Source organism: Lolium perenne, chromosome 5 (genome assembly GCF_019359855.2).
Source record: "Lolium perenne isolate Kyuss_39 chromosome 5, Kyuss_2.0, whole genome shotgun sequence".
Classification (NCBI taxonomy): Eukaryota; Viridiplantae; Streptophyta; class Magnoliopsida; order Poales; family Poaceae; genus Lolium; species Lolium perenne.
This window is the reverse complement of record NC_067248.2, coordinates 10,834,989-10,854,487: the sequence shown is the minus strand read 5'-3', so window position 1 is coordinate 10,854,487 and position 19,499 is coordinate 10,834,989. Positions and strand designations below refer to the sequence as shown.

General features: G+C 43.4%; 1 protein-coding gene and 1 pseudogene across 2 annotated transcripts; both read right to left on the bottom strand.

Annotated features, from left to right (window-relative positions):
* The window catches only part of LOC127303254 (protein NRT1/ PTR FAMILY 2.11-like), an 81,533-nt pseudogene that overhangs the window by 46,411 nt on the left and 15,623 nt on the right, over positions 1-19,499 (bottom strand).
* LOC127298983 (uncharacterized) lies at positions 394-10,209 on the bottom strand. 2 transcript variants are annotated; one of them, XM_071819737.1, is made up of 13 exons: positions 10,014-10,209; positions 8,748-9,374; positions 8,520-8,672; positions 8,288-8,404; positions 6,684-8,199; positions 6,101-6,600; positions 5,912-5,998; positions 5,666-5,803; positions 5,483-5,586; positions 5,320-5,392; positions 5,074-5,225; positions 4,464-4,601; positions 394-797 (listed from the first exon to the last, which is right to left on the bottom strand). In XM_071819737.1, exons 1-11 carry the CDS (start codon positions 10,197-10,199, stop codon positions 5,118-5,120), a joined length of 3,609 nt encoding a protein of 1,202 aa, XP_071675838.1. In that variant the 5' UTR covers positions 10,200-10,209; the 3' UTR covers positions 394-797; positions 4,464-4,601; positions 5,074-5,117. The 2 variants fall into 2 exon arrangements, with proteins under 2 accessions (XP_071675838.1, XP_071675837.1); XM_071819736.1 differs by having other exon boundaries at positions 5,912-6,600.

Below are 19,499 nucleotides of genomic sequence, written 5' to 3'. Positions count from 1 at the left end.
TCACTTTTTCTACACATTGTCCATTGTGAATGTTCTTTTGCGAAAATGTTGAAAACATAATCATTGTGCTTTCAGTATGAAACAAGAAATAGGAATCACAATGCATCAAACCGTGGTACATAAATTTAATTTACAGGCAATAGTTGGCATGGGTTATGGTACAAATAGGTTGTGCTGAGCAGCAGAGCAAAAAAAAGCTATAAGGTACATGTATGGGTATCGAGTTACATCATTCAGCCATACTCATTACATATTGTTTTCTAAGGACAGAGGACTCTGCATCGTTGTCACATACATGCACAGGAGGCATGATAGCTTGCACAGTTGAAATTACACATGGTAGAGAGAGAGCACAGTTCTCACTACAATCAGTAGGCATGGCTGGTCGATACAAATTGGCAAGGGGAAATATATTCGATCCAAAGCAGTACATGAAATAAAATAAGTGATTCACCCTACACTTAACTTTCAGATAACTTAAGTTGTGCAGCTCTGTAGCACATATATCTAATAATATATAGTGTGTTCAGTACATATTGTATTGGGAAACATCAAGCTGGTGAAATGATATTTCATAGTAAGTAATGTGAAAACTGGATTGCCATAACTGACAATATGATTATGCAAAGGATGAACGTGTTCATCACCACCGCCTTAATATCTCTCATGAAACCTGCAATTCCAAACATGAAATTGCTACCGCCACCAGCAGCTTCAATCAACATATTGATCCCAACTCCGGTAATGAAGTATGCATAGTGTTGTTCCCACAGGAAAAAATCGCAAGTCCCGTTTTCCTACATAACACAATAAAGAAAATAAGTAAATTCATTGTTACTGAACTCCATGATGTTAGATATGCATAAAAGTATAAGAAATCTTACTCCCTGGTTAGGGCACTTATAAAACCTTATGCCCGGATTTGAAACGGTGCCAGAAACAAAAGTGGTTGTTCTTTCTAAACCACATCGTGGGCACATAATGAGAGGAAGGGGAGGAGCTGCATCACGAGCGCTTCTAAAGGAGTAAGAAAATGAGGACATCCCTCTGGGAATGGAAGTTGATGATCAAAGGAGATGATCTAGAGTGTGAAATGTTTGACTGATCCTCATCGAAGCAAGAGGCCTCGGATGGATTTTATAGTAGTGAGGACATATCAAACGGTCATATTTTCATCATCAATAAGTTGTATTCAAAAAAAATTAAAAAATGAGGGGTAACGGCTATATTGCATTGATGAAGTAAGTACTAGGATTTGAGTCCTGAAGTAAGGCTGCTACATTAGGGACAGCTAGAATTTGATGAGCACGGATGCACAAGTGTGCAAAGCCGTGCTCGGAGGGGACGGGTGCAGGTTGAGTTTTATGAGGAGTGGGCTAGTTGACCTAACAGGTGATAGGTCTAGCATTGGCTGCACAGGTCATAGGTCAAGCATGGCCTAGGCAGGTGGTATATCTGCTTTCCAGATTTCAACTTGGAAACTGTGCTTCGCCTTACTGCTTAAGGCATTTCAGTTGTCTTACTACTCATAGGAAAGTAGTGAATAAGGATATTGACTACCGAGGACAACTATTTAGTGGAGCCTAATTCATAATTGTAGAAAGAGAATGTGCTAACATACTTGGCAAAAAATAATGGTGAACTATGGTGATGCACATACGGTAGAAAAATTGGAATGATATGGGCAATTTTTTGGGGAGGACTGTTACTGAAACAATCAGTCCACTCATAGTACGATGGAATTCAGAAGTAGTTGTTCATATATATGCAGTGGAAAAAAAAGAAAAGTGTATAGAAAATCAATGCGGTACTGCAGGCATATCCCAAACTAGTAGAGGGTAAATATATACCAAAGACATCCATCCCTCAGCCCCCAACCCTAACTATATTGTCTGCTCTGCCACAAGCATTACCCTACTTTCTCCTCTACCAAGGAAAGAAGGATTCATCTATCCACCGAAACAATGTCGAGCAGCAAGCTCTGGCTTGGGCGTGAGAAGGTCCTAGGCATGGACGACTTGCTTGCAGACATCCTCATCAAGTTAGAGTCTTCAAAAGACTTGGTTTGTGCTGCCGCCGTGAGCCCGCAATGGAGGGCTCTTGCAAAAGGTGGTTCCTTCAAGCTTGCATGGCTTGAGCGCCATGAACCAGCACATGTTGGCTTCCTCGCAGAGATGCAGGAAGGCATCGGGAGGATCCAGAAGCTGTTGTACGGCCCACAGCTAGGCGAGCCATCCGCTGTGGCCATTCGCCGTTGCATCAACGATGCTCTGCTGGCTGGGGACCACATCATCGGCTCAAGCAATGGGATCATCCTCACTCATATTCCAGGCGAGGGGTATTGCACAAGCTTCCCTGGAGATAATCCTAGAATCTACAAAGCAGTGTCGCCAAGCTTGCCGCCGATCCCTAGAAACACGGGCCAGCACACCGTGAACACATTCGGCCACTTCGGCGTGCTGCCGCAAGCCGGGAGGTCAGGGGTGTCCTGCTTCGTCAAGGACGCAGCAAAGGATTTCCTGACTTGCTATGATGGGGTAAGCTTCTGCTCGTCCGCCCCGATTTATGTTCATGTGAGCATCTATGATCGTGAAGTAGGCTGGACAAGGTTCGTTTCAGAACCAATTCCATCACCAGATGCTGCGCTGTTCCAGCGTAATCCCTATAGTGTCTTAGTTGGGAGCAAGCTTTACATGATGTATCTGGTGGGGTTTATTGTTTGTTTCGATCTGGCTAGCAAGACATTCACTGAAGTCCCACTACCGGATGAGGTCAAAGAGAGGGTTAGTTCCTGGTATGATTACAGTGTCGGAAGGCACCGTGGTGGAGCCATTGTACTAGTGCATTACCATAAATCTGTGATGTACACATGGGTGCTGAGCTTCATCAACGAAGCTCCGAGCTGGGAACTGGAAACAATTGTGGATTTAATCCATTGCTTTGGCAATAGGATAAGTAGTGTTGCATGGAAGCGAATCATGGGCAGGGAGAATTTCCCTATAGGGGCAGACCATTTCTACTCAATTCAGGTGCGCAGCACATCCTCTGATGGCCGCTTTGTGCTGCTAACCCTTGGTTTTGACCTGGGGCTGTTTGAGCTGGATATTCTAGACACAAGGGTTAGGGAGATTACAAATCAAACTCGCAGTGGGTTGCTTGGCAGGATGTTCCCACTGTCTGAGCCTTGGGAAGTGACTCCTTGATGGATCAGAAACTGTCATCAATCAGTTGGAGGATTCAAGTATCCTAAGATGGCTGTCAGATTCCATTGCTGAAATGTGGAATCATATTTGTGTAATGATGAACCTACATAATGTAGGGCCTACCTCTACTATTTAGCCAAGTCAATTTGTTGTAACCTAGATGTTTGTAAGAAAGGATTTAAGTATTAGATGCTTCTGAATATCAGTCAATGTGATATTTACTGTGGTACTGGAATTAGTTGGCTACATAATGTAGCCAACTATTTATTTACTATCTCTCCTTTGTGTAAGCAGAATGGTTGTAACAGAAGTACTATGTGTTCTAAATGTATGGATCTGAAGTGTTATTTCCGTGTTCTCTTTGGGATTGGATATTCTATTGATGTACCTGCTATAATTGTCACAAGTATATTATTCATGTTCGCAAGCATGTACTATTTTGTAATATATTAACTATACTTATAGTTTATCCAGAGAATGTTTGGACCATATAACCTGAATTCGATAAAATGGAAACAACAAATTTCTTGAGAAGTACACTTTTTACATGCTGTTTTTATTTATAAATATGTATAAATTGTATTATGCGTACGAAAAAGTAAATAAGAAACATGAATTTCACTGGTAGATGGGTTAGAGCTACGTGAACATGTTTTAGTTGTAAATATATGATGGGTTACAAGTTAGTGTTTTATGTACATATTTATAGAATACATTTTGCATACATGTCTTCCACAGCTATGTTTGCGAATTTGAACCATATTTTTCACAAGTGTGAAGAAAGTATTCTATTCGATACATGGAATTTGGATAACCATTTTATAAAGTAGCGACCAAAAATAAGGAAACAAGTAATAGATTCACGTAAACCAATTTTGTTATAGCAAAACAAATGAAAAGAAAACAAATGGTTGGAAATGTTAAAATATAGTGTTCTCCGTAGATATGTACAAAATATATTGTGTATACAAGCGTATGTAATTTCTTTCTTTGGAACTGAACAGTGCTGTCCATACCTGTGGATTCGGATTCACTTCGAACAATGGATTTTGGGGAAAATGTTTATAATTTAGCTCCAGCAAAAAAAGTATGTAACAAGGAAAAAAGTTGAGTCAAAACAATTTGGTAAAAGGGTAGACAATAATAAAAGTAAACAACTGATTCAAAATGAAGTAACAAGTTATAAAGATCGTGAACCAATGTGATTAGATGATTCAAAGCAATGTATGCCTATTCTGAAACAACTATAATAACACATACCTTACTAAATGATAAGAACCATTATCAAGTGGGATACATATAGGGGACCAGTGTGTTCAGCTATTTTGGGACAATACCTCCATAAGTTAAATCGGTTCTGCCCACTTGAAAATACTTGGTCAGTCCTTCAATATTGACCTGTCAATCAAATTGTGTATGCTATCTATGTGAATGTTTGCATAATAAATAATAGGTAACTGCAAACAAAGAATGAATCATGTTGATACAGGAATGTCCAATACGTGAAACAACACTATTTTGTACTGAACGTACAAGAACCTTAGTGATTCAATGAGAAAGTTATATGCATACATTGATCGAAATGAACTGGCTACATGACAGGATGGATTGATAAAAATGAGAATCAACTGAAGTGTGCAAACAAGCTCATATAAGTTATTTCGCGATGATCATTAGTTACTACCTCTTGGATATATAATCGGACATGCAATTTCATGAAAATAGAATGCCGCCGTAGAGACAAATAATTAAGTGATGTAGCTGTCCATGAATTATTATATGACAATACAATAGCTCCAGAACCTGGAGTTGCACGGCAAATTATTGTGGCCACATTACATTCTGATTATGCCAAATTGAGAATACATACGAGATTACTAGTTCACTTCTTCGACTTTCGGCAACAAACATGGTTCACAAAACTTCTTTTCCAGATGGTACATGCCTCCTGGGGTTTAGATCATTATAACGGTGGTACACCAGTGTGTGAGACAACTCTTTCCTGTATGCAAGCATGTTTTTCTGCAAGGATGTTAAAAGTTAGTATTTCGAATGAGCGGGCTAGAAGCTAGAAGTTTGATATATATCCAATCTTACGGTACTAATGGCATCATACCTTTCCATAACCAATGAGGTCTTTGCCGTTATGGCAAACCAGCATCCTTATAACTTCAAGACCACTGTCGTGCCTGCGGTACAAGAGGCAATGCGTTACAACCTCACATGTATCTTAACATGACAGAAATTTCATCAAATTGATATTAAGCAAGGATGTATACATGTTTGACTGCTCCTGGATTTGGTTGTAGTGCTTCCCAAATTTGTCGTGTATCGGAACTGGGTGCGATGAAGCTTGAGAGAAAGCTATCTGAAGGTTGTAACCCTACAAATAACATAAATTATAATTGTGCCGAAATGGAATAGTCTTGGAGTAATAAAATGTCTAATTCGTAAGAACGCACAATTGTTTTCCATAAGTCATCATATGGATCATCGCCTCGTTTGTATGTGCGTAATGAATCATAAATCTCAACCATTGTACGAGAGATTGTGATTAATACTAGAATCCAATGCTTGTTGTTTGGTACTGGCAAGTAAATCTGGGAAGCAAAGCAAGACATAGATTAAGGCATAAGACAGCATTTTATAAAAAAAAACTCCATACAATATACTCGACATCATCCGTATGTCATTAAAAGAAGCAATACCTGGTCGATCTGGTCAAGCGGTAGAAGTTTGAGTTTGGAAGCAATATTGTCGTGATCGCAGCGGTCGTGAGGTTTCATAAGTTCCTTCTGCAATACAGAGAGTAAATCCAAAAGTATTATGTCCAAGTACACGATAAACATGGATAGACTTTGCAAAATATGGGAGATGAAAGTTTTTAACAAGCTAACAATGATGCCCTGGTTGAGAATTATCCTTGATTTTGAATGCCAGTCCAGCATTAGGGCCTCACAACATAGGCACATGAAATTTGGATCAACATGCCCAGTAGGCTTCAGAGTTTGGACGAACTCCTCCTCGGAGACATGTACACCCCGTATAAGGATCTTGGTTTTCCCACAACAATTTCTAGCAGGATCTGAAATATCTTTTCTTTCTGTGGCCCAGAAAATGGATTTCTCAACATGGTCTGCATATGTTTGACTCGCACATGCATTTGCCTTACAGGATGTTTTCTTCAGCTCGGCAATGGCATCTATCATATGCTCGGTCTTACCAAATCTCTTGCCCCTGGCTCGAACAGCTGTATTGACACTACCTGCGCCCTCAAAGAACTCACCATCTGAAATTGGGGAACCAATAGTATGGACAGTACCCAGTGCAAGGCTGTCCGGATTAAGTGCTAACTCTTCTATCGAAACTGATTCATTGTTGTGCAGCTTTTCGGGAGCTGTGCAAATGCAATAGAAGGAAATTATACGCAGCCAAATAATTTGAAGGAAAGATGCAATTCGAAATAAAGAATTCATATACCTAGTTCTCGCGAAGGCATATGCTTGGGGTCCTCAACTACTGCATTGGTTGAGGCCTTGTGTAGAGCAATGAAATTTGAATCAGAAGTACTCGGCGAATCAACAACGTCCAGTACTTGCTGCAGTCCACAGGGTCCATGCTGGAGATTGTGAAGCACACTCAATTGATCAGATGGATTATGAACAGAATGAATTGCTGTGTCTTCATTGCATAAATTTCCAGAAGAAATTGTGTGCGGACAAATTGGGTTGCTGGATTGCACAAAATGTACAGCTGGATTTGGTTCAGGTTCTTGAACTGGAAGATCTTGCGACGATATACGTGCACTTTTAGAGGTAATAGAAATTGCATCAACAGTTCCAAATGTGGTACCTTCATTTATTTGTATGCCACTGTCTTCGCGGCAAGATTGTACCAACTGGAAGTCAGGTATACCAGAGCAGTCATTTACTACCGGTAATTGGGGAGTACAAGTAATGTCAGCATTCATTACTGGGCCTCGTAAACTTGCATCTACAGATCTTGTGTCCACGGGATATTCATCACTAACTTCAACCGGACTGATTGGCTTGCTAGCTTCTGTGCTACCTCGGGGTGCTGTGACATGATTTCCAAATAAAGGGGGAGGAATCTGGCCTTCATGTATTGGTTCCGTAAGCACAGAAGGATGAACTATTTCTGCCGCTGCAGTACTGTCAGCTATTACTGTGTGCCCAATATGGCAAGCTTTCAAAGGTGAAGACATAATTGCATCAGTGTCTTTAAGAGCCTGTTGGCTAACCTGCTTCCCAATTTCTGACACCTCCTTCATAATATCAAAACCCAAGGGATCATCCTCTACAATATTGTGAATGGGACTTACTTGTGGACATACTGCTTCAACTTCCGGGAACAACCGGCGATTCCTTGCTGATGAACCTAAATTTAAGATAGTAGCTGCTCGGGTAGAGTTCACTAGAATGGTAGATAATTGGCGACAATTTTTCTGAAGATCCTCAGATCTTTCTGAAGCATCAGGTGAGCGAGTGCAGACCAGGGTTGCTTCAACAGATAACTTCTGCAAAGGAATGGAATTATGGACATATGGATGTTCTGACCTTTCATAGCTAATGTTATTCGCCGGCTGAGGAATTTGTGAAAGCTCAACAGGTGGATGTGATGCTTTCTTCAGGAAACATGTATCTCCTGAAGGTGTGCTGCTTATTGGTGCTTCTGCTGTGATGGTAGTACTGTCCTCCTTACTTGCTCCATGTGAAGAAGGGTCAGCTATACTATTTCTTACAAGAGGTTCAGGAGCGACAGTGAGAGTTGTTCTCAGTGAATTAGCAGGGTGTGGAGTTGCTGCAGCATCTACATCTAAGGACGAAACTTTTTTATGGAGAGCATAGATTGCACACGTCCTTTCAGTATCTAACTGCTTCATGTTATCCTTGTAGGTCTCGTACATTTCAGCATGCATCTTGACTATTGATAAAGAATATTGCGCCTCAATTTGCTGCATTTCATCATAAAAGACCTGCATGTCCACATATTAAGTTCTGCAACCATAAGTACAAATCATTTGCTAAAGATGTGACATCATGCCGGTGGAATAACTAGCTAACCTTGTGAACATCCACATGAGTTGGGGGAGTGCTTGTGCAGCCAGGTATGGACTTGGTGGGACGTCCATTTGCTGTGGCAGACGATACAAAGTCTTCTCCATATGGCGAATCAGCGAGCTATACATAGTTCAACAGGCAAAAATTTTATAAATGGCGAATCAGCGAGCTATACATCTTGTTGACAACTATAATGCAAGTAGGGACTGTAAAAGGTTGGAAGCAAATAAAGCACCTCGAGCTTGCCATACTCTGGACCGTCAAATGAGCTGAACTTCAAATCTGACAAATCTAACAAGTCTAGCAACTCTGTCGTGACGTGTATTACACGGGGATTTCCTCTGGGAACTTCCAAAATTGGAGACTTCACCATATCGATATAAATGAGCTTCAATGAAACAAAAGGAAATTAGTAATGTGCTACATGGACTATATGAAATCAATTAATACTGTAAAGACTTACCAGCAGAACATGTACGCATCCGTGGACATTCACATTAACTGCCTTGGAGTCTCGATAGTCATGAATTCCTTCTATGAGAACATCAGCTACATGGTCGCACCAGTTCATATCCTTTATGATGTCAACGTTGCTCACGATGGGTGAGTACCCCATGTTTATAAAGTGCCCACTAGAGGGAGCAAAATAAATACAGAGCACGTACAACATGAAGGATCTTTTGAATTGTACTGGGTCACGGTTAGCTATTAGTGATTCATATGAAGACTTATAACTCAAACCCCTTGCACCTTTCTCTTCCTTCATCTCTTTCTCCTCATCAGTGGGGTAAATGCACTTAGATTTGCCACGCTTGCTACGGGGGAGAGGTACAGGAAATGGTCCATCAGGTATACCTAACAGCTTGTTCAACAGCGGTTTTATTGGGACGGCTTGGCCACGAACAGTGAGAGCTTGCTTCTTCCAACTGAAATGGTTAACTAACCATACAGTCAGATCTTTAGGAAGCCTGCAGTTGGGCATGGATAATACAATACCGAATCCGAGTTCATCAACCCATTTCCTCTGATCTGAGTCTAGGCTCTTTACGAGATCGAACAGAAGATGAGGGGAACATTTGAATCCGACATTCTGTTAAAAATGTACAAGATAATATGAGAAATGCAACCAATACAGGCATACAATTAAAGGATTTGAAAAATTCTGTTCCCAACAAGTAATGTGCTAACTATTACTAGAAGAGTTTTGTTGTGTTGTACTACATACTCATGTAATATTCATAGAAGCATTAAAAAAGATATGGGAAAAACATAGGGCTTTCTTGCTGCCACAGCAGGAAAAATTGATATTAATCAGATGGAGGTAGCAAATCTATTTAATACAATCGACAAACAATGGAAGCACTTAAACATTGGTGCTGTTTACATTGCATATAAATTACTAAGCTTGCGGTACAGGAAGTATTGGCAATTACCATATAGGGACATCTGGTTAGAGTCAACTATGTGGAAGCAAATGAGAAAGGACAAAAGAACTCAGTAAAAGGACACTCTACACACATATGGTACCATTTGACACACCACAGCAAAGTCGTAAACAATTACATAGGAAAATACTTATGGCATAAATTAATACAAATCTGAAATCATTCCTCCCTACGTTTATTATGAAGTTTGAACTTCAGTTCTGTTTGGATTCTAATACTGCGATATGATGGAAATTCGGTAATAGGTTACAACAGTTAAAGATATAATAATAAAGGAAAATTACCTGCTTAAACTTAGCATCCTTGTTCTGGGCATTCTTGTTCGGGGTTTTCCTTTTCTTCACTGGCCTCTTATCTGTTCCAGTATGATTAACCAAGTGGTCGTCATGTCTCTTCTTTGATGTGTTTATGGCTCCAAAATGAGGGGATGTACTTGATGGCATCTCAAAATCGTCATCGTCGAGATCCATGAAGCGACTGAGTCCTAAGAGAACAAAAGTGCAAAGAATATGCAGCTGTAATGTACTGATGATATATGTAACAGTACAAGGCTAAAAGTGTTACATACAGTTAATTCTTACAGACAGCACACACTGTTTGACTTCTGAGTAATTACTACAACCTCTATGTAATCAAGAGAAAAGAAGAACAAAACTTATTTCAAGAAAATTCAGATGTCTGAATCTCAAATGTTATGTGCTATGACCTACGAAGTAGTAACTACTCTTAGTAATACAAATATAAGGTTCCAATAATGAATGAAACAAATGAAAATTAATAAGTGCGGTTCAGGTCTTATTGTTCACATATATGTCAGCTCTATTAATTCGTACACTAATAAATCGTCCGGACTTATTTGTAGTACATTCGGCTAGTTTATCATCATAATCACTACATTTTCGGTCCAACTATATACTTTATCGTTATTTCGGAAAGAAACAAATATGCCAGAAAACAAACAATTTATCTGACTACATTGCATAGACCCTTATGCAAAAATGTTGATAAACAATGAAATGATATATCTCAGCCACTGAACGATACTTCCCAAGTTCTCTTATAAGGGTACAAACAAGCAAAAGGATGCCTACAAATACATTTATGTGACATCGTTAGCCCCTTGAAAGATCTGAGGGCAAGGAACAAAACAATTGTATGAATTTGGACACCTTTATCTGTATAAATATATACTACAAGAGAGAAACTTATGTTTTTCTGATAGAAGAGTGCAGCAAATAAAACTAGTACTTAACCCTACATAACTTGCTAACTTTGACACACCTTCAGATCGGCGGGACCGAAACTGAATGAAGCTAAAACAGAGCATGGGGAGGGGGGGCGCACGGTCGGGCCGAAGGAGGAGGCGATGGCATAGCATATACACTAGATCTCAAAAAGCAACAAATTACATATAACACTCTAACCCTAAGAATGGCGGCGCAGTTCAGAATAGCTGTATTACAGCAGATTTACAGAGGAAACTTACTTCACATCCTAAAGATTGTAAATGGAGGGCTAGTCAGATGTACCTTACTCTCCTTCCAGCCCCAGGTCAAGCGCGTAGATGACTCCGTCGGGAGGGGAGGGGAGCGGGGGAGGAATGAACTGGAGAAACAAGCAGAGGAAGAAGATGAAGTAGACTGAGATAATGGAGTAGTAATACAGGGGAATGGAAAGGGAGCCGGCAACGGAATAAAGGATGCGCGGGATTTCAGCAGGGTGGGCCTACTTCTTCCTGCTTGTACAATACCACATGCAGACATCTTAAATACAAAAATTACTAATTGAATGTAAGTCGCCTGCTGACGTGGCAGCACGAATCTCCAACGAAGCGGACGGCGTTGGGAGCACCGGTAGTTACCGGTTCCGCTAGAACTGACTTTCCGTGGTATCGTGTGCTAATTGAATCAATCAGGTGACGATGATGACGGTGCAGTGTATGGCTCGACGATGAAGAGCGGCCTCCGCCGGAGCTGCCGGCACCGCCGCACGCTCTGCATCAGCTCCTCGCTGTGGCCGATCGACCCGCGACGTGACGAGCAGCATCGTCGCGCTCTGCTTCTCGTGCTGCCCGCCGTTGTCAGCTTTGTGGTCGGCGCGGATGACGGCACACGTACGTACGACGCTGCAGGCTTGGCGCCGGCGGAGCAGCTTCGTCGTCTGCGCGTTGCCGGACGCGCGCGGCCACCACCGTGCCCCTGTCCACCACCTCGACCTCGTCGTCCTCCTCCTCTTGCATTCAGGGATCTCTTCTTGGCGTGGTTCCCTTGCACTTGCAGCTCCCCGACGACATCAAGAACACTTTGCTTCTGGTGATCGCGAGCAGAGGAGGAGGCGCAGTCAAGGAAGCAGAGCCTGAGACGCCGCGCGTGGAGGTACATACCACGGCCACGGCCTACACCACGAGGCCATCCGCTGCGAGCCGGCCGCACTCACCATCGCCGGCTTCGAGGCCGGCCGTTGCCGTCCGGAGCGAGACGGGCGCGGTCACCGTTCGATGCCGCCGTCCTTACCGAGACGAGCCTGGTCACGGCCGCCGGCGTTGAGCCGATCGACCAGTTGCCGTCCGGAGCGAGGCAGGCACGGTCACCATCGCGGCCTCACGTTCCTTCCACCGCCGACACCTCTAGCAGCGTCAAGGCATGTACTTGGTCAGGCTCCGCACTCAAGCTTTGCGAGTGGCTCTCTCTGAACAAACACGCCCTGACCATTAAAATAATTTTGTTGGATCACTCCTTTTCCCTTATTTTTCACATCGATTATTTGTTGTATGTTAACATGTTCTAATTTTCTAATAAGTTGGGTCACTCTGCTATTCCAAAATGTTAAAATTGGTTCGCAGAGAAAGCCAGCGGCAACCATGATCCGCGTGCACCCTCGACTGTTTGTGTTTTGTCAGCACATTCAATCTGGAGTACTCCATCCGATCATTTGCTAGCTACTTCCTCAGTTGGGGATCATCAATTTGACCAAAATACCATTAATTATATAGCGTAAAAATTATATCATTACAAAGTAGAAAATCTAAACTTTTTAATGATATATATATTTTATAATATAGTATACTTCATATTACGTTGGTCAAATTTACAATCTAGGGATCCGGGTCCGGCCTTATAATCCTTAACAGAGGTAGTACCACCTAGTACTAACTATTGCCGTTAAAAAATTAATGCGTTTATCAGCCAGGGCCGCCGCCTTGCCTTCCAGAGCCCCCACCTAGGAGACCACCGGCAAGGGGATCCCACCGAGCAGCCGCCATGGCCAAGGAGGCTTCGTGCCGACATCCTCCATCGATTCCCCGCGCGAGGAACTAAGGGCGCAGATCCCCGTCGCCCCCTTCACGGGCATCGCCTCCTTGGACCGACATCACTTCTAGGGGCAGCGAGGAGGAGGGAGGGGTAGCTAGGGGAGGGGCTTTGGGTTCACACCCTCGGTCGCTAGGAGGGGGCGACTCGAGGGGCGATGCATTTTCTCATTGACCCAATTGTGGATCATCTTCTGGAAACTTATAACTGAAAAAGTGAGTGTCGCAATGTAACACGGCACCCCTTGTTTTTTGCGTGATCAAACTTTCACCCCTGCTCAATTTTTTTTCCATTGTTATAAAATAAATACTGCTTAGAGATTTCATTACAATAGGAATTGAATGCTATACCATGCATACCATATATTCTATGTTTGGTTAATCAAATCGATGGTCACAATTATATCTCAATAAACGTGTGGATCACCTAAGTAGGGACGGAGGAAATAGCTAGCTGGAAATATGGAAATTATATAACTTGGAATTTTGCCGCGGCGTTTTCAAGTTAGTTTCTCGACATCTACTCTATCCCTCCCGCTCTTTCATAAGATGTTCTACCTCTTTTATACATCCACTTAAGTTTTTATCTAGTTTACTTTCAGTGCGTAAGTTCACTTATTATTTATTCTCTTTTAAAATATCTAAACAGGCTTACATTAGTTTACACCGTACAAATGGAGTACATCACATTACAAAATTAACACTGCAGCCAGGCTAGATCTCGTAAAATGGCGACGCGTAATAGCCTGGCTGTTGGAATCTCTAAAGAGCACTAAACTCCCCGTGTTGCCGGTGCCTCTGGGCGCTCCGCACGTCACATCGCCGGCCCCACGTTCAGGGATGTGTCATCGCCAACGGAACCGTCTCCTCTTGGGGTCCTTGTTGCCACCGACTATGTGGGTGTGGGCTATCTGGCGTCGTGCTAGAGCAGGGAGGGGCACCGCCACTGCAATCCCTGCCGCTGTGGCCGGCTCCGACTTCCTCCCAGGATGTTGCGCCCTAAATCGGCTTGCGCAGGTCTCCTCCGCCAATTTCCTGCCACCGTGACGCCGTCCCGTGCCCTAGCGCGACTCCCACGACAACCCTATATGATTTGGTCGTTGGCGCTCCTCCGTCCCTCACGCGCGGCCGCATAATCCTCGGCCTCCTCTGCGCCTCCTCATGTGTCTCTCCGATGTGGTGGTGTTGGGTGGCTCTGCAGTGCTGGAGTCTACCAACTCTTTGATGGGGTCCCTGTCCCCACGCCCGCTTGACGCCTCCCTCCTCTGCGCTCCTCCACGAGCTGCTGGTCGTATTCCCGATCGAGATCCTCCACCAGAAGCTGGTCCTCCACCTGCAGCTGCTTGGCTAAGACCACATCCAGCTAGTTCCCTTTTGGTGCATAAGGTAAGGACTAAGAATCTCCGTTCATTCTACATACGACTTGATAGTGTTCAGAAAACTTCTCTTCATGTGTTTGGGCAGAAAGAGTAGCATATCTGCATATGAACTGGTTATGTTGGAATTATAGACCAATTATAAGTTGCTGCAACTTTCAAAATTTCACTTGAGGAAACACGCTCATTCTCATATTGAAGTTATCAGCAAGTTGCTAGCTATATTTTCAAATGGGCAGTCAGTCCAATGCATGCATATAGAAGTACTCCACAATGCATCCCTCTCGTCTATGGTACGACCACAGTGCGCAGGGCTGACTGATGTACTTCTCCCGCCAAACTCCCTTTTTCTCTTGCATCTCTCTCGCGCTCGCTGGTCCTGCCCCTCGCCGGCCACCCGGAGATGCCACATCATTATAGTATGCACAAGGTGTACCTAGCTACATATATAGTATAAGCTATAGCTAGCTCTACTTAATTAATTAATTGCGCTTAGATCGATCTAGCCGTGACACTCATTGTTATTAGTACTATTACCTTTGTTTCAAGAAATAAGATGCACGCGTATTTTAAGACAAACTTTAATGATAAAAATTGAGCAATAATATGTTAATTATATTATATGTAATTAGTATCGTTGAATTTGTATTGAAAGACATTTTTTAATAAAATTAATTTCATACAACCAATTTTTATCACGTAAAAATAGAACGTCTTATTCCTTAAAATGGAGATAGTACTTATCTTCGATGGGCAAAATCCTTACGTGTGCACTTAATCCGATTTCGTAAAATTTATTTGCATCAACTAAATTCACGCGCTTGCTGTAGCACCAACTAATAACCTACGTATTACTGTACTACACTCATTGATTTGGAGGAATACGTGGATATCTATATACACGTTGCTCTTGCGTACGTGTAACATAAGCACGTGGATTAATTGATCGATTGTTATAAAAAAGGAACCTACCTAGCTAGTTTGAATGGATTGATCGATCGACGCATCCATGCGGCCGCTGATGACTACTAAAATCTAACCCGGGATATCTTACTAGAGCTTCGTGCCGTGGTGGTGGAGCTAGCTGCAGCCCACTTCTCTTCGTTGGAGTTGGAGAGGAGAGCGCTCGACGTAGCAGTCGTCATGCGCCGCCTTCTCACGGAGCCAATCCGCCTTCTTCTCGGCATTACGGCGGCACTGTTCCACCAACATGGTGATGGCGCCCAAGGCGGAGTCGGGGACGAAGTCGCCGGTCGTCAGAGCGGGGTGGCGTGCTCGATCTTGGCGACGAGCATCGGAACATCGGAGTAGTCGTCCGATTTAACCCGGGATACCTCACCGGAGCATCGTAAAACAATCCAACAAGTGAAGTGTACATGGTAAATTATAAAGAGATAAATTTGTATGATGTAAAACAATATAAGTTTCCTTCTACTTTGACAATTCGTTTCGACTTTGAAACCTGATATTTATATATCATACACCCTATTTTTATTATCTTTTCAGCCTTAGAAACTGTCGGTACCTGACGTTCTTTCTCCTACTAGTTGCTTCTCATCGACTTTTAGCAATTTCAACCCCTCGATCAGTCTTGGAAAGAAGACTTCGGGCCTAAAACACCAAACTTGAAAAACAAGCAGAACAGTCCAAATAGCATGAAGCTTTTCCACCCCACCGTTACTAAACATAGGATTTCCAGGGAAAATTCTGTGAAAATTAGCTTGTTTACTCCACTTGCCATAACTCTCTACACTGTTAGAAAATCTAGCACATTTAGGTCATCTTCCAGCTTACATAGCAGCCCTTGCTTGTAGCCTGAAGATTCTATGATGTCTTGGATATAGTTTGTTCTTCTGAATGCTCCTGCCACTTAGTATTGTTCTTCAGAAAATCCCAAGAGCGAGCATCAAATTCTGTAAGAATAATAGTAGAAATCAAATCAACCCATTCTGATCTAAACTTTCTCTGTTGCAGGAACACAGTCCCACCTTCGCAGAGTGCATCTAGATTTCCATTTAAAGAAAGAAGTGTCCTTACATCATTGTGCCAATGTGGATCCAAACATACCGAGCTGCATTATGGACTGTGGTACTTTGATGAAAGCATTGTCATCTGCCATAGCAGTTAGTCCATCTACTTGTTAACACGTTGAAACATGGAACCAAGGACGACGGGGATAAGAAATCAAATCACGGCACCCACAGCAGGATACATAGGGAGATGCAGCAGCCCAGGCAGCCTAGATATATACCCGATGTACATGCACGCCACCGTATTCAGTCGAAGCAGGACAACATCGACTTACATGACGAGAGTGCCGTTCTGGTATGACGGAGACGATCACAGCTGCCACGCTCGCCTGTCGCGGCTGGTTATGGTTTTGCACTTGTTTAGTTGTGCATGGAACTGGAAGACGTACGAAAGTTGGAAGATGATGGCTTATGAGGCAAACACGGCAGGAGTTTCGGGAGCGAGCGAGCGCTGAGGGAATATAGATGAGCGAGAGGTGTGACTGGGGCATCGCCTCGTCGAGCAGCCCGAAGTAGTTCTCGTCCGGCTCTAATCCCTCCTTGTCGTTTTTATAGTCGCAACACTCGTTGTCGCTGGCCAATGGCCATGATAAGCCGGCGGCAGCGTGGCCTCCTTTGAGCAGCATGAAGTCGTCCTCTTGCGCAGCTCCGATCCTCTAGCGGCGGCGTCGCAAGGATGCAGGCAAGGAGCGCGTCGTCTACAATCACGTCAAGGTGCAAGCACTGGGAGCAGAACAGCTGGTTCCACAGCTTGTCCTCGTCCGCCTCGGTGCCCACACCAAGACCAAGTAGAGGATCTTGCCGACGTTTTCCTTGGTTGGGCTTGGTTAATTTCCTGGCCGGCCAGATTGGATAGGTTCATGTTGATCTGATCCTCGAGGAAAAACCCTCTTACGAAAGTTGATTTGATCGTATATATGGACCTTGTGTACACTGTATACAGAGACAGGATTCTCAGGTTTCGATTGGGCGATGCATCTGGACTCTTTCGATTACTGCACCGATCCGATTTGTACTCCACACGGTGGCCTCCGATATTTTTTCTATCGTACGATACCAGGGCACTCCGCGCTTTGGATCGATGATCGGTTTTCTTTAATATGAGGTCTTGCACGATATCCATGAACCGTGTGTTGTAAATACACACCAGTAATATTAAGCGCGATCTTTTTTTCCTTTCACTGAGCCAATGGGTGACAAGAGATTCACAGTCTCAGGTCTAGCTATAGTCTTTTTTTCGGTCAAACTATGTACCAATGGAGGGAGTACAATGGAAGACCCGGATGTTCCGAGGCTATGCTCTTGCTACTTCAACCGAGATTTGTTTGTGTATATATTCATAATTTATAGATCAATGACTATGAAAAGGGAGCTCAATACACATCCATGGCGAGCTGTTGGCTGACAGCGGCGCTCGGCACGACATGATCAGCTCTGCGCAGCTTCTGAGTTGCCGTGGTGTCGCGAGCCCGTTGCGCGGACTTGGCTCAGCGCCCCGGTTGCCGTAGTGGCCAACAATGGCCTGGGGCGGGCGTCCTTGCCGGTGCCCATGCGCTGCCATGCATGGCAGGGGTGGCCACGCTAAACGCAAGGCTTTCTCCTGCCCTCATGAGGGTGATCCTTCCGCCTCCTTGGAACCTAGTAGATGAAACAGGTAGAGATAAAACATACTTATACTCTGAGAGTAGGCGTTGGTGCGCTGCCGCTGCGCGACAGCAGTCCCGACGCCGATCAGGTCGACTCGATCAGCAGAGAGCACTTCGATCAGCTCCTCGACGTATGCATTGTCAATGACGCTGGGGGGGCGGCGGGGGGACAAACTGAGCCCACCGACCATCAGGCGCCGCAAGGGTCCCTGCATATGCCTCAGTGCCTCCTTGGTATGGGTCTCCTCTCCATCTTCCTCCGAAGCCTACTTTATATAGGCAGTCAGCTCGGTTGGTAGAGGAAGTCACACACGTCTGCAAATCTGTTGGGATACGGATACGATGGATTCAAACTGCAATCGATCTGGTGGCCCAAGAGCACTCACGTAAAAATAAGTCCCCACAGTTAGCCCATGCATGCAAGCAAATACATGCAAAGCTAAGTTATAAACAGTCACTGGGCTAATTAAACTCCGTCATTGGCCCTTCTAGTAATACACATACGATGCATGTATGGTTTCTCTAAGCTGAATTTGGACAAATTTTGAACTCTGAATTTGCACAAATTATCATCAAACAGCGGCAACGACAACATCATTGCCATATAGCATGTTAATTTGCACATGCAAACTCTCCATAACATGATCATCTTCATACGAGTACGTGCTAGTATATATGCAACGCCCAGAGCCCCGGCTACACTTGCCGCCAAAAGCATGCATAAATAATCCTACCTAGCTAATACGTGCCACACTATGACAGAGGAAAAAAGAAAGATAACTAGCTAACTAGCTTCCGTCGATAGCAGCTTCCATGTCCAGAAAAATAAAAAATAATCCATGAAGATAATCATTTACATGCATGCATGCACCACTGGAGTACTAAATCCACTATGGCTAGCCGAACTGCACAGTCCAGATAAGGCCCATGCTATGCATGATTGGCACAAAAGGCCTTGTTCTACCCAACAGCAGAAAAGAGCACATGGGTAGCCAGAAAACAACCATGCATGCCATCTTTTAGTCCCACCTCGCTTAGATAAGGTTGTTTGGAGCAACTTATAAGGGAAGTTGGTGTACACATATAAAATACTAGAAACACTAGGGCTGCACTACACACATAGCGCGTGCGCTCGCGTGAATATTCGCGACTTAAGACTTTGGACGCTTGGCGACGGCGCGGATAGCAAACATAATCTATTTTTTTTTTTGCTAATATTAGTTGGGAGAGATGCATATATAAATGCAATGCCGATATTTAACTATTTTATTATGGTTTTATGTATAATCACTAGTATTACACACCTGGCCATAATGATGAAATACATAGTTTCTTGGATGAGTGTATGTGAGTGTCTATGTTTCACTAGTATTTTATTATGGTTTTATGTATAATCACTAGTATTACACAC

Coding starts and splice junctions, on each gene's coding strand:
- LOC127298983 (XM_071819736.1), bottom strand. CDS start 10,199: ATGGATCTCGACGATGACGATTTTGAGATGCCATCAAGTACATCCCCT. Junction 5,393..5,482: donor ATCCAGGAGCAGTCAAACAT/GTATACATCCTT, acceptor CTTGTACCGCAG/GCACGACAGTGGTCTTGAAG. Junction 5,226..5,319: donor ACCTCATTGGTTATGGAAAG/GTATGATGCCAT, acceptor ACATCCTTGCAG/AAAAACATGCTTGCATACAG.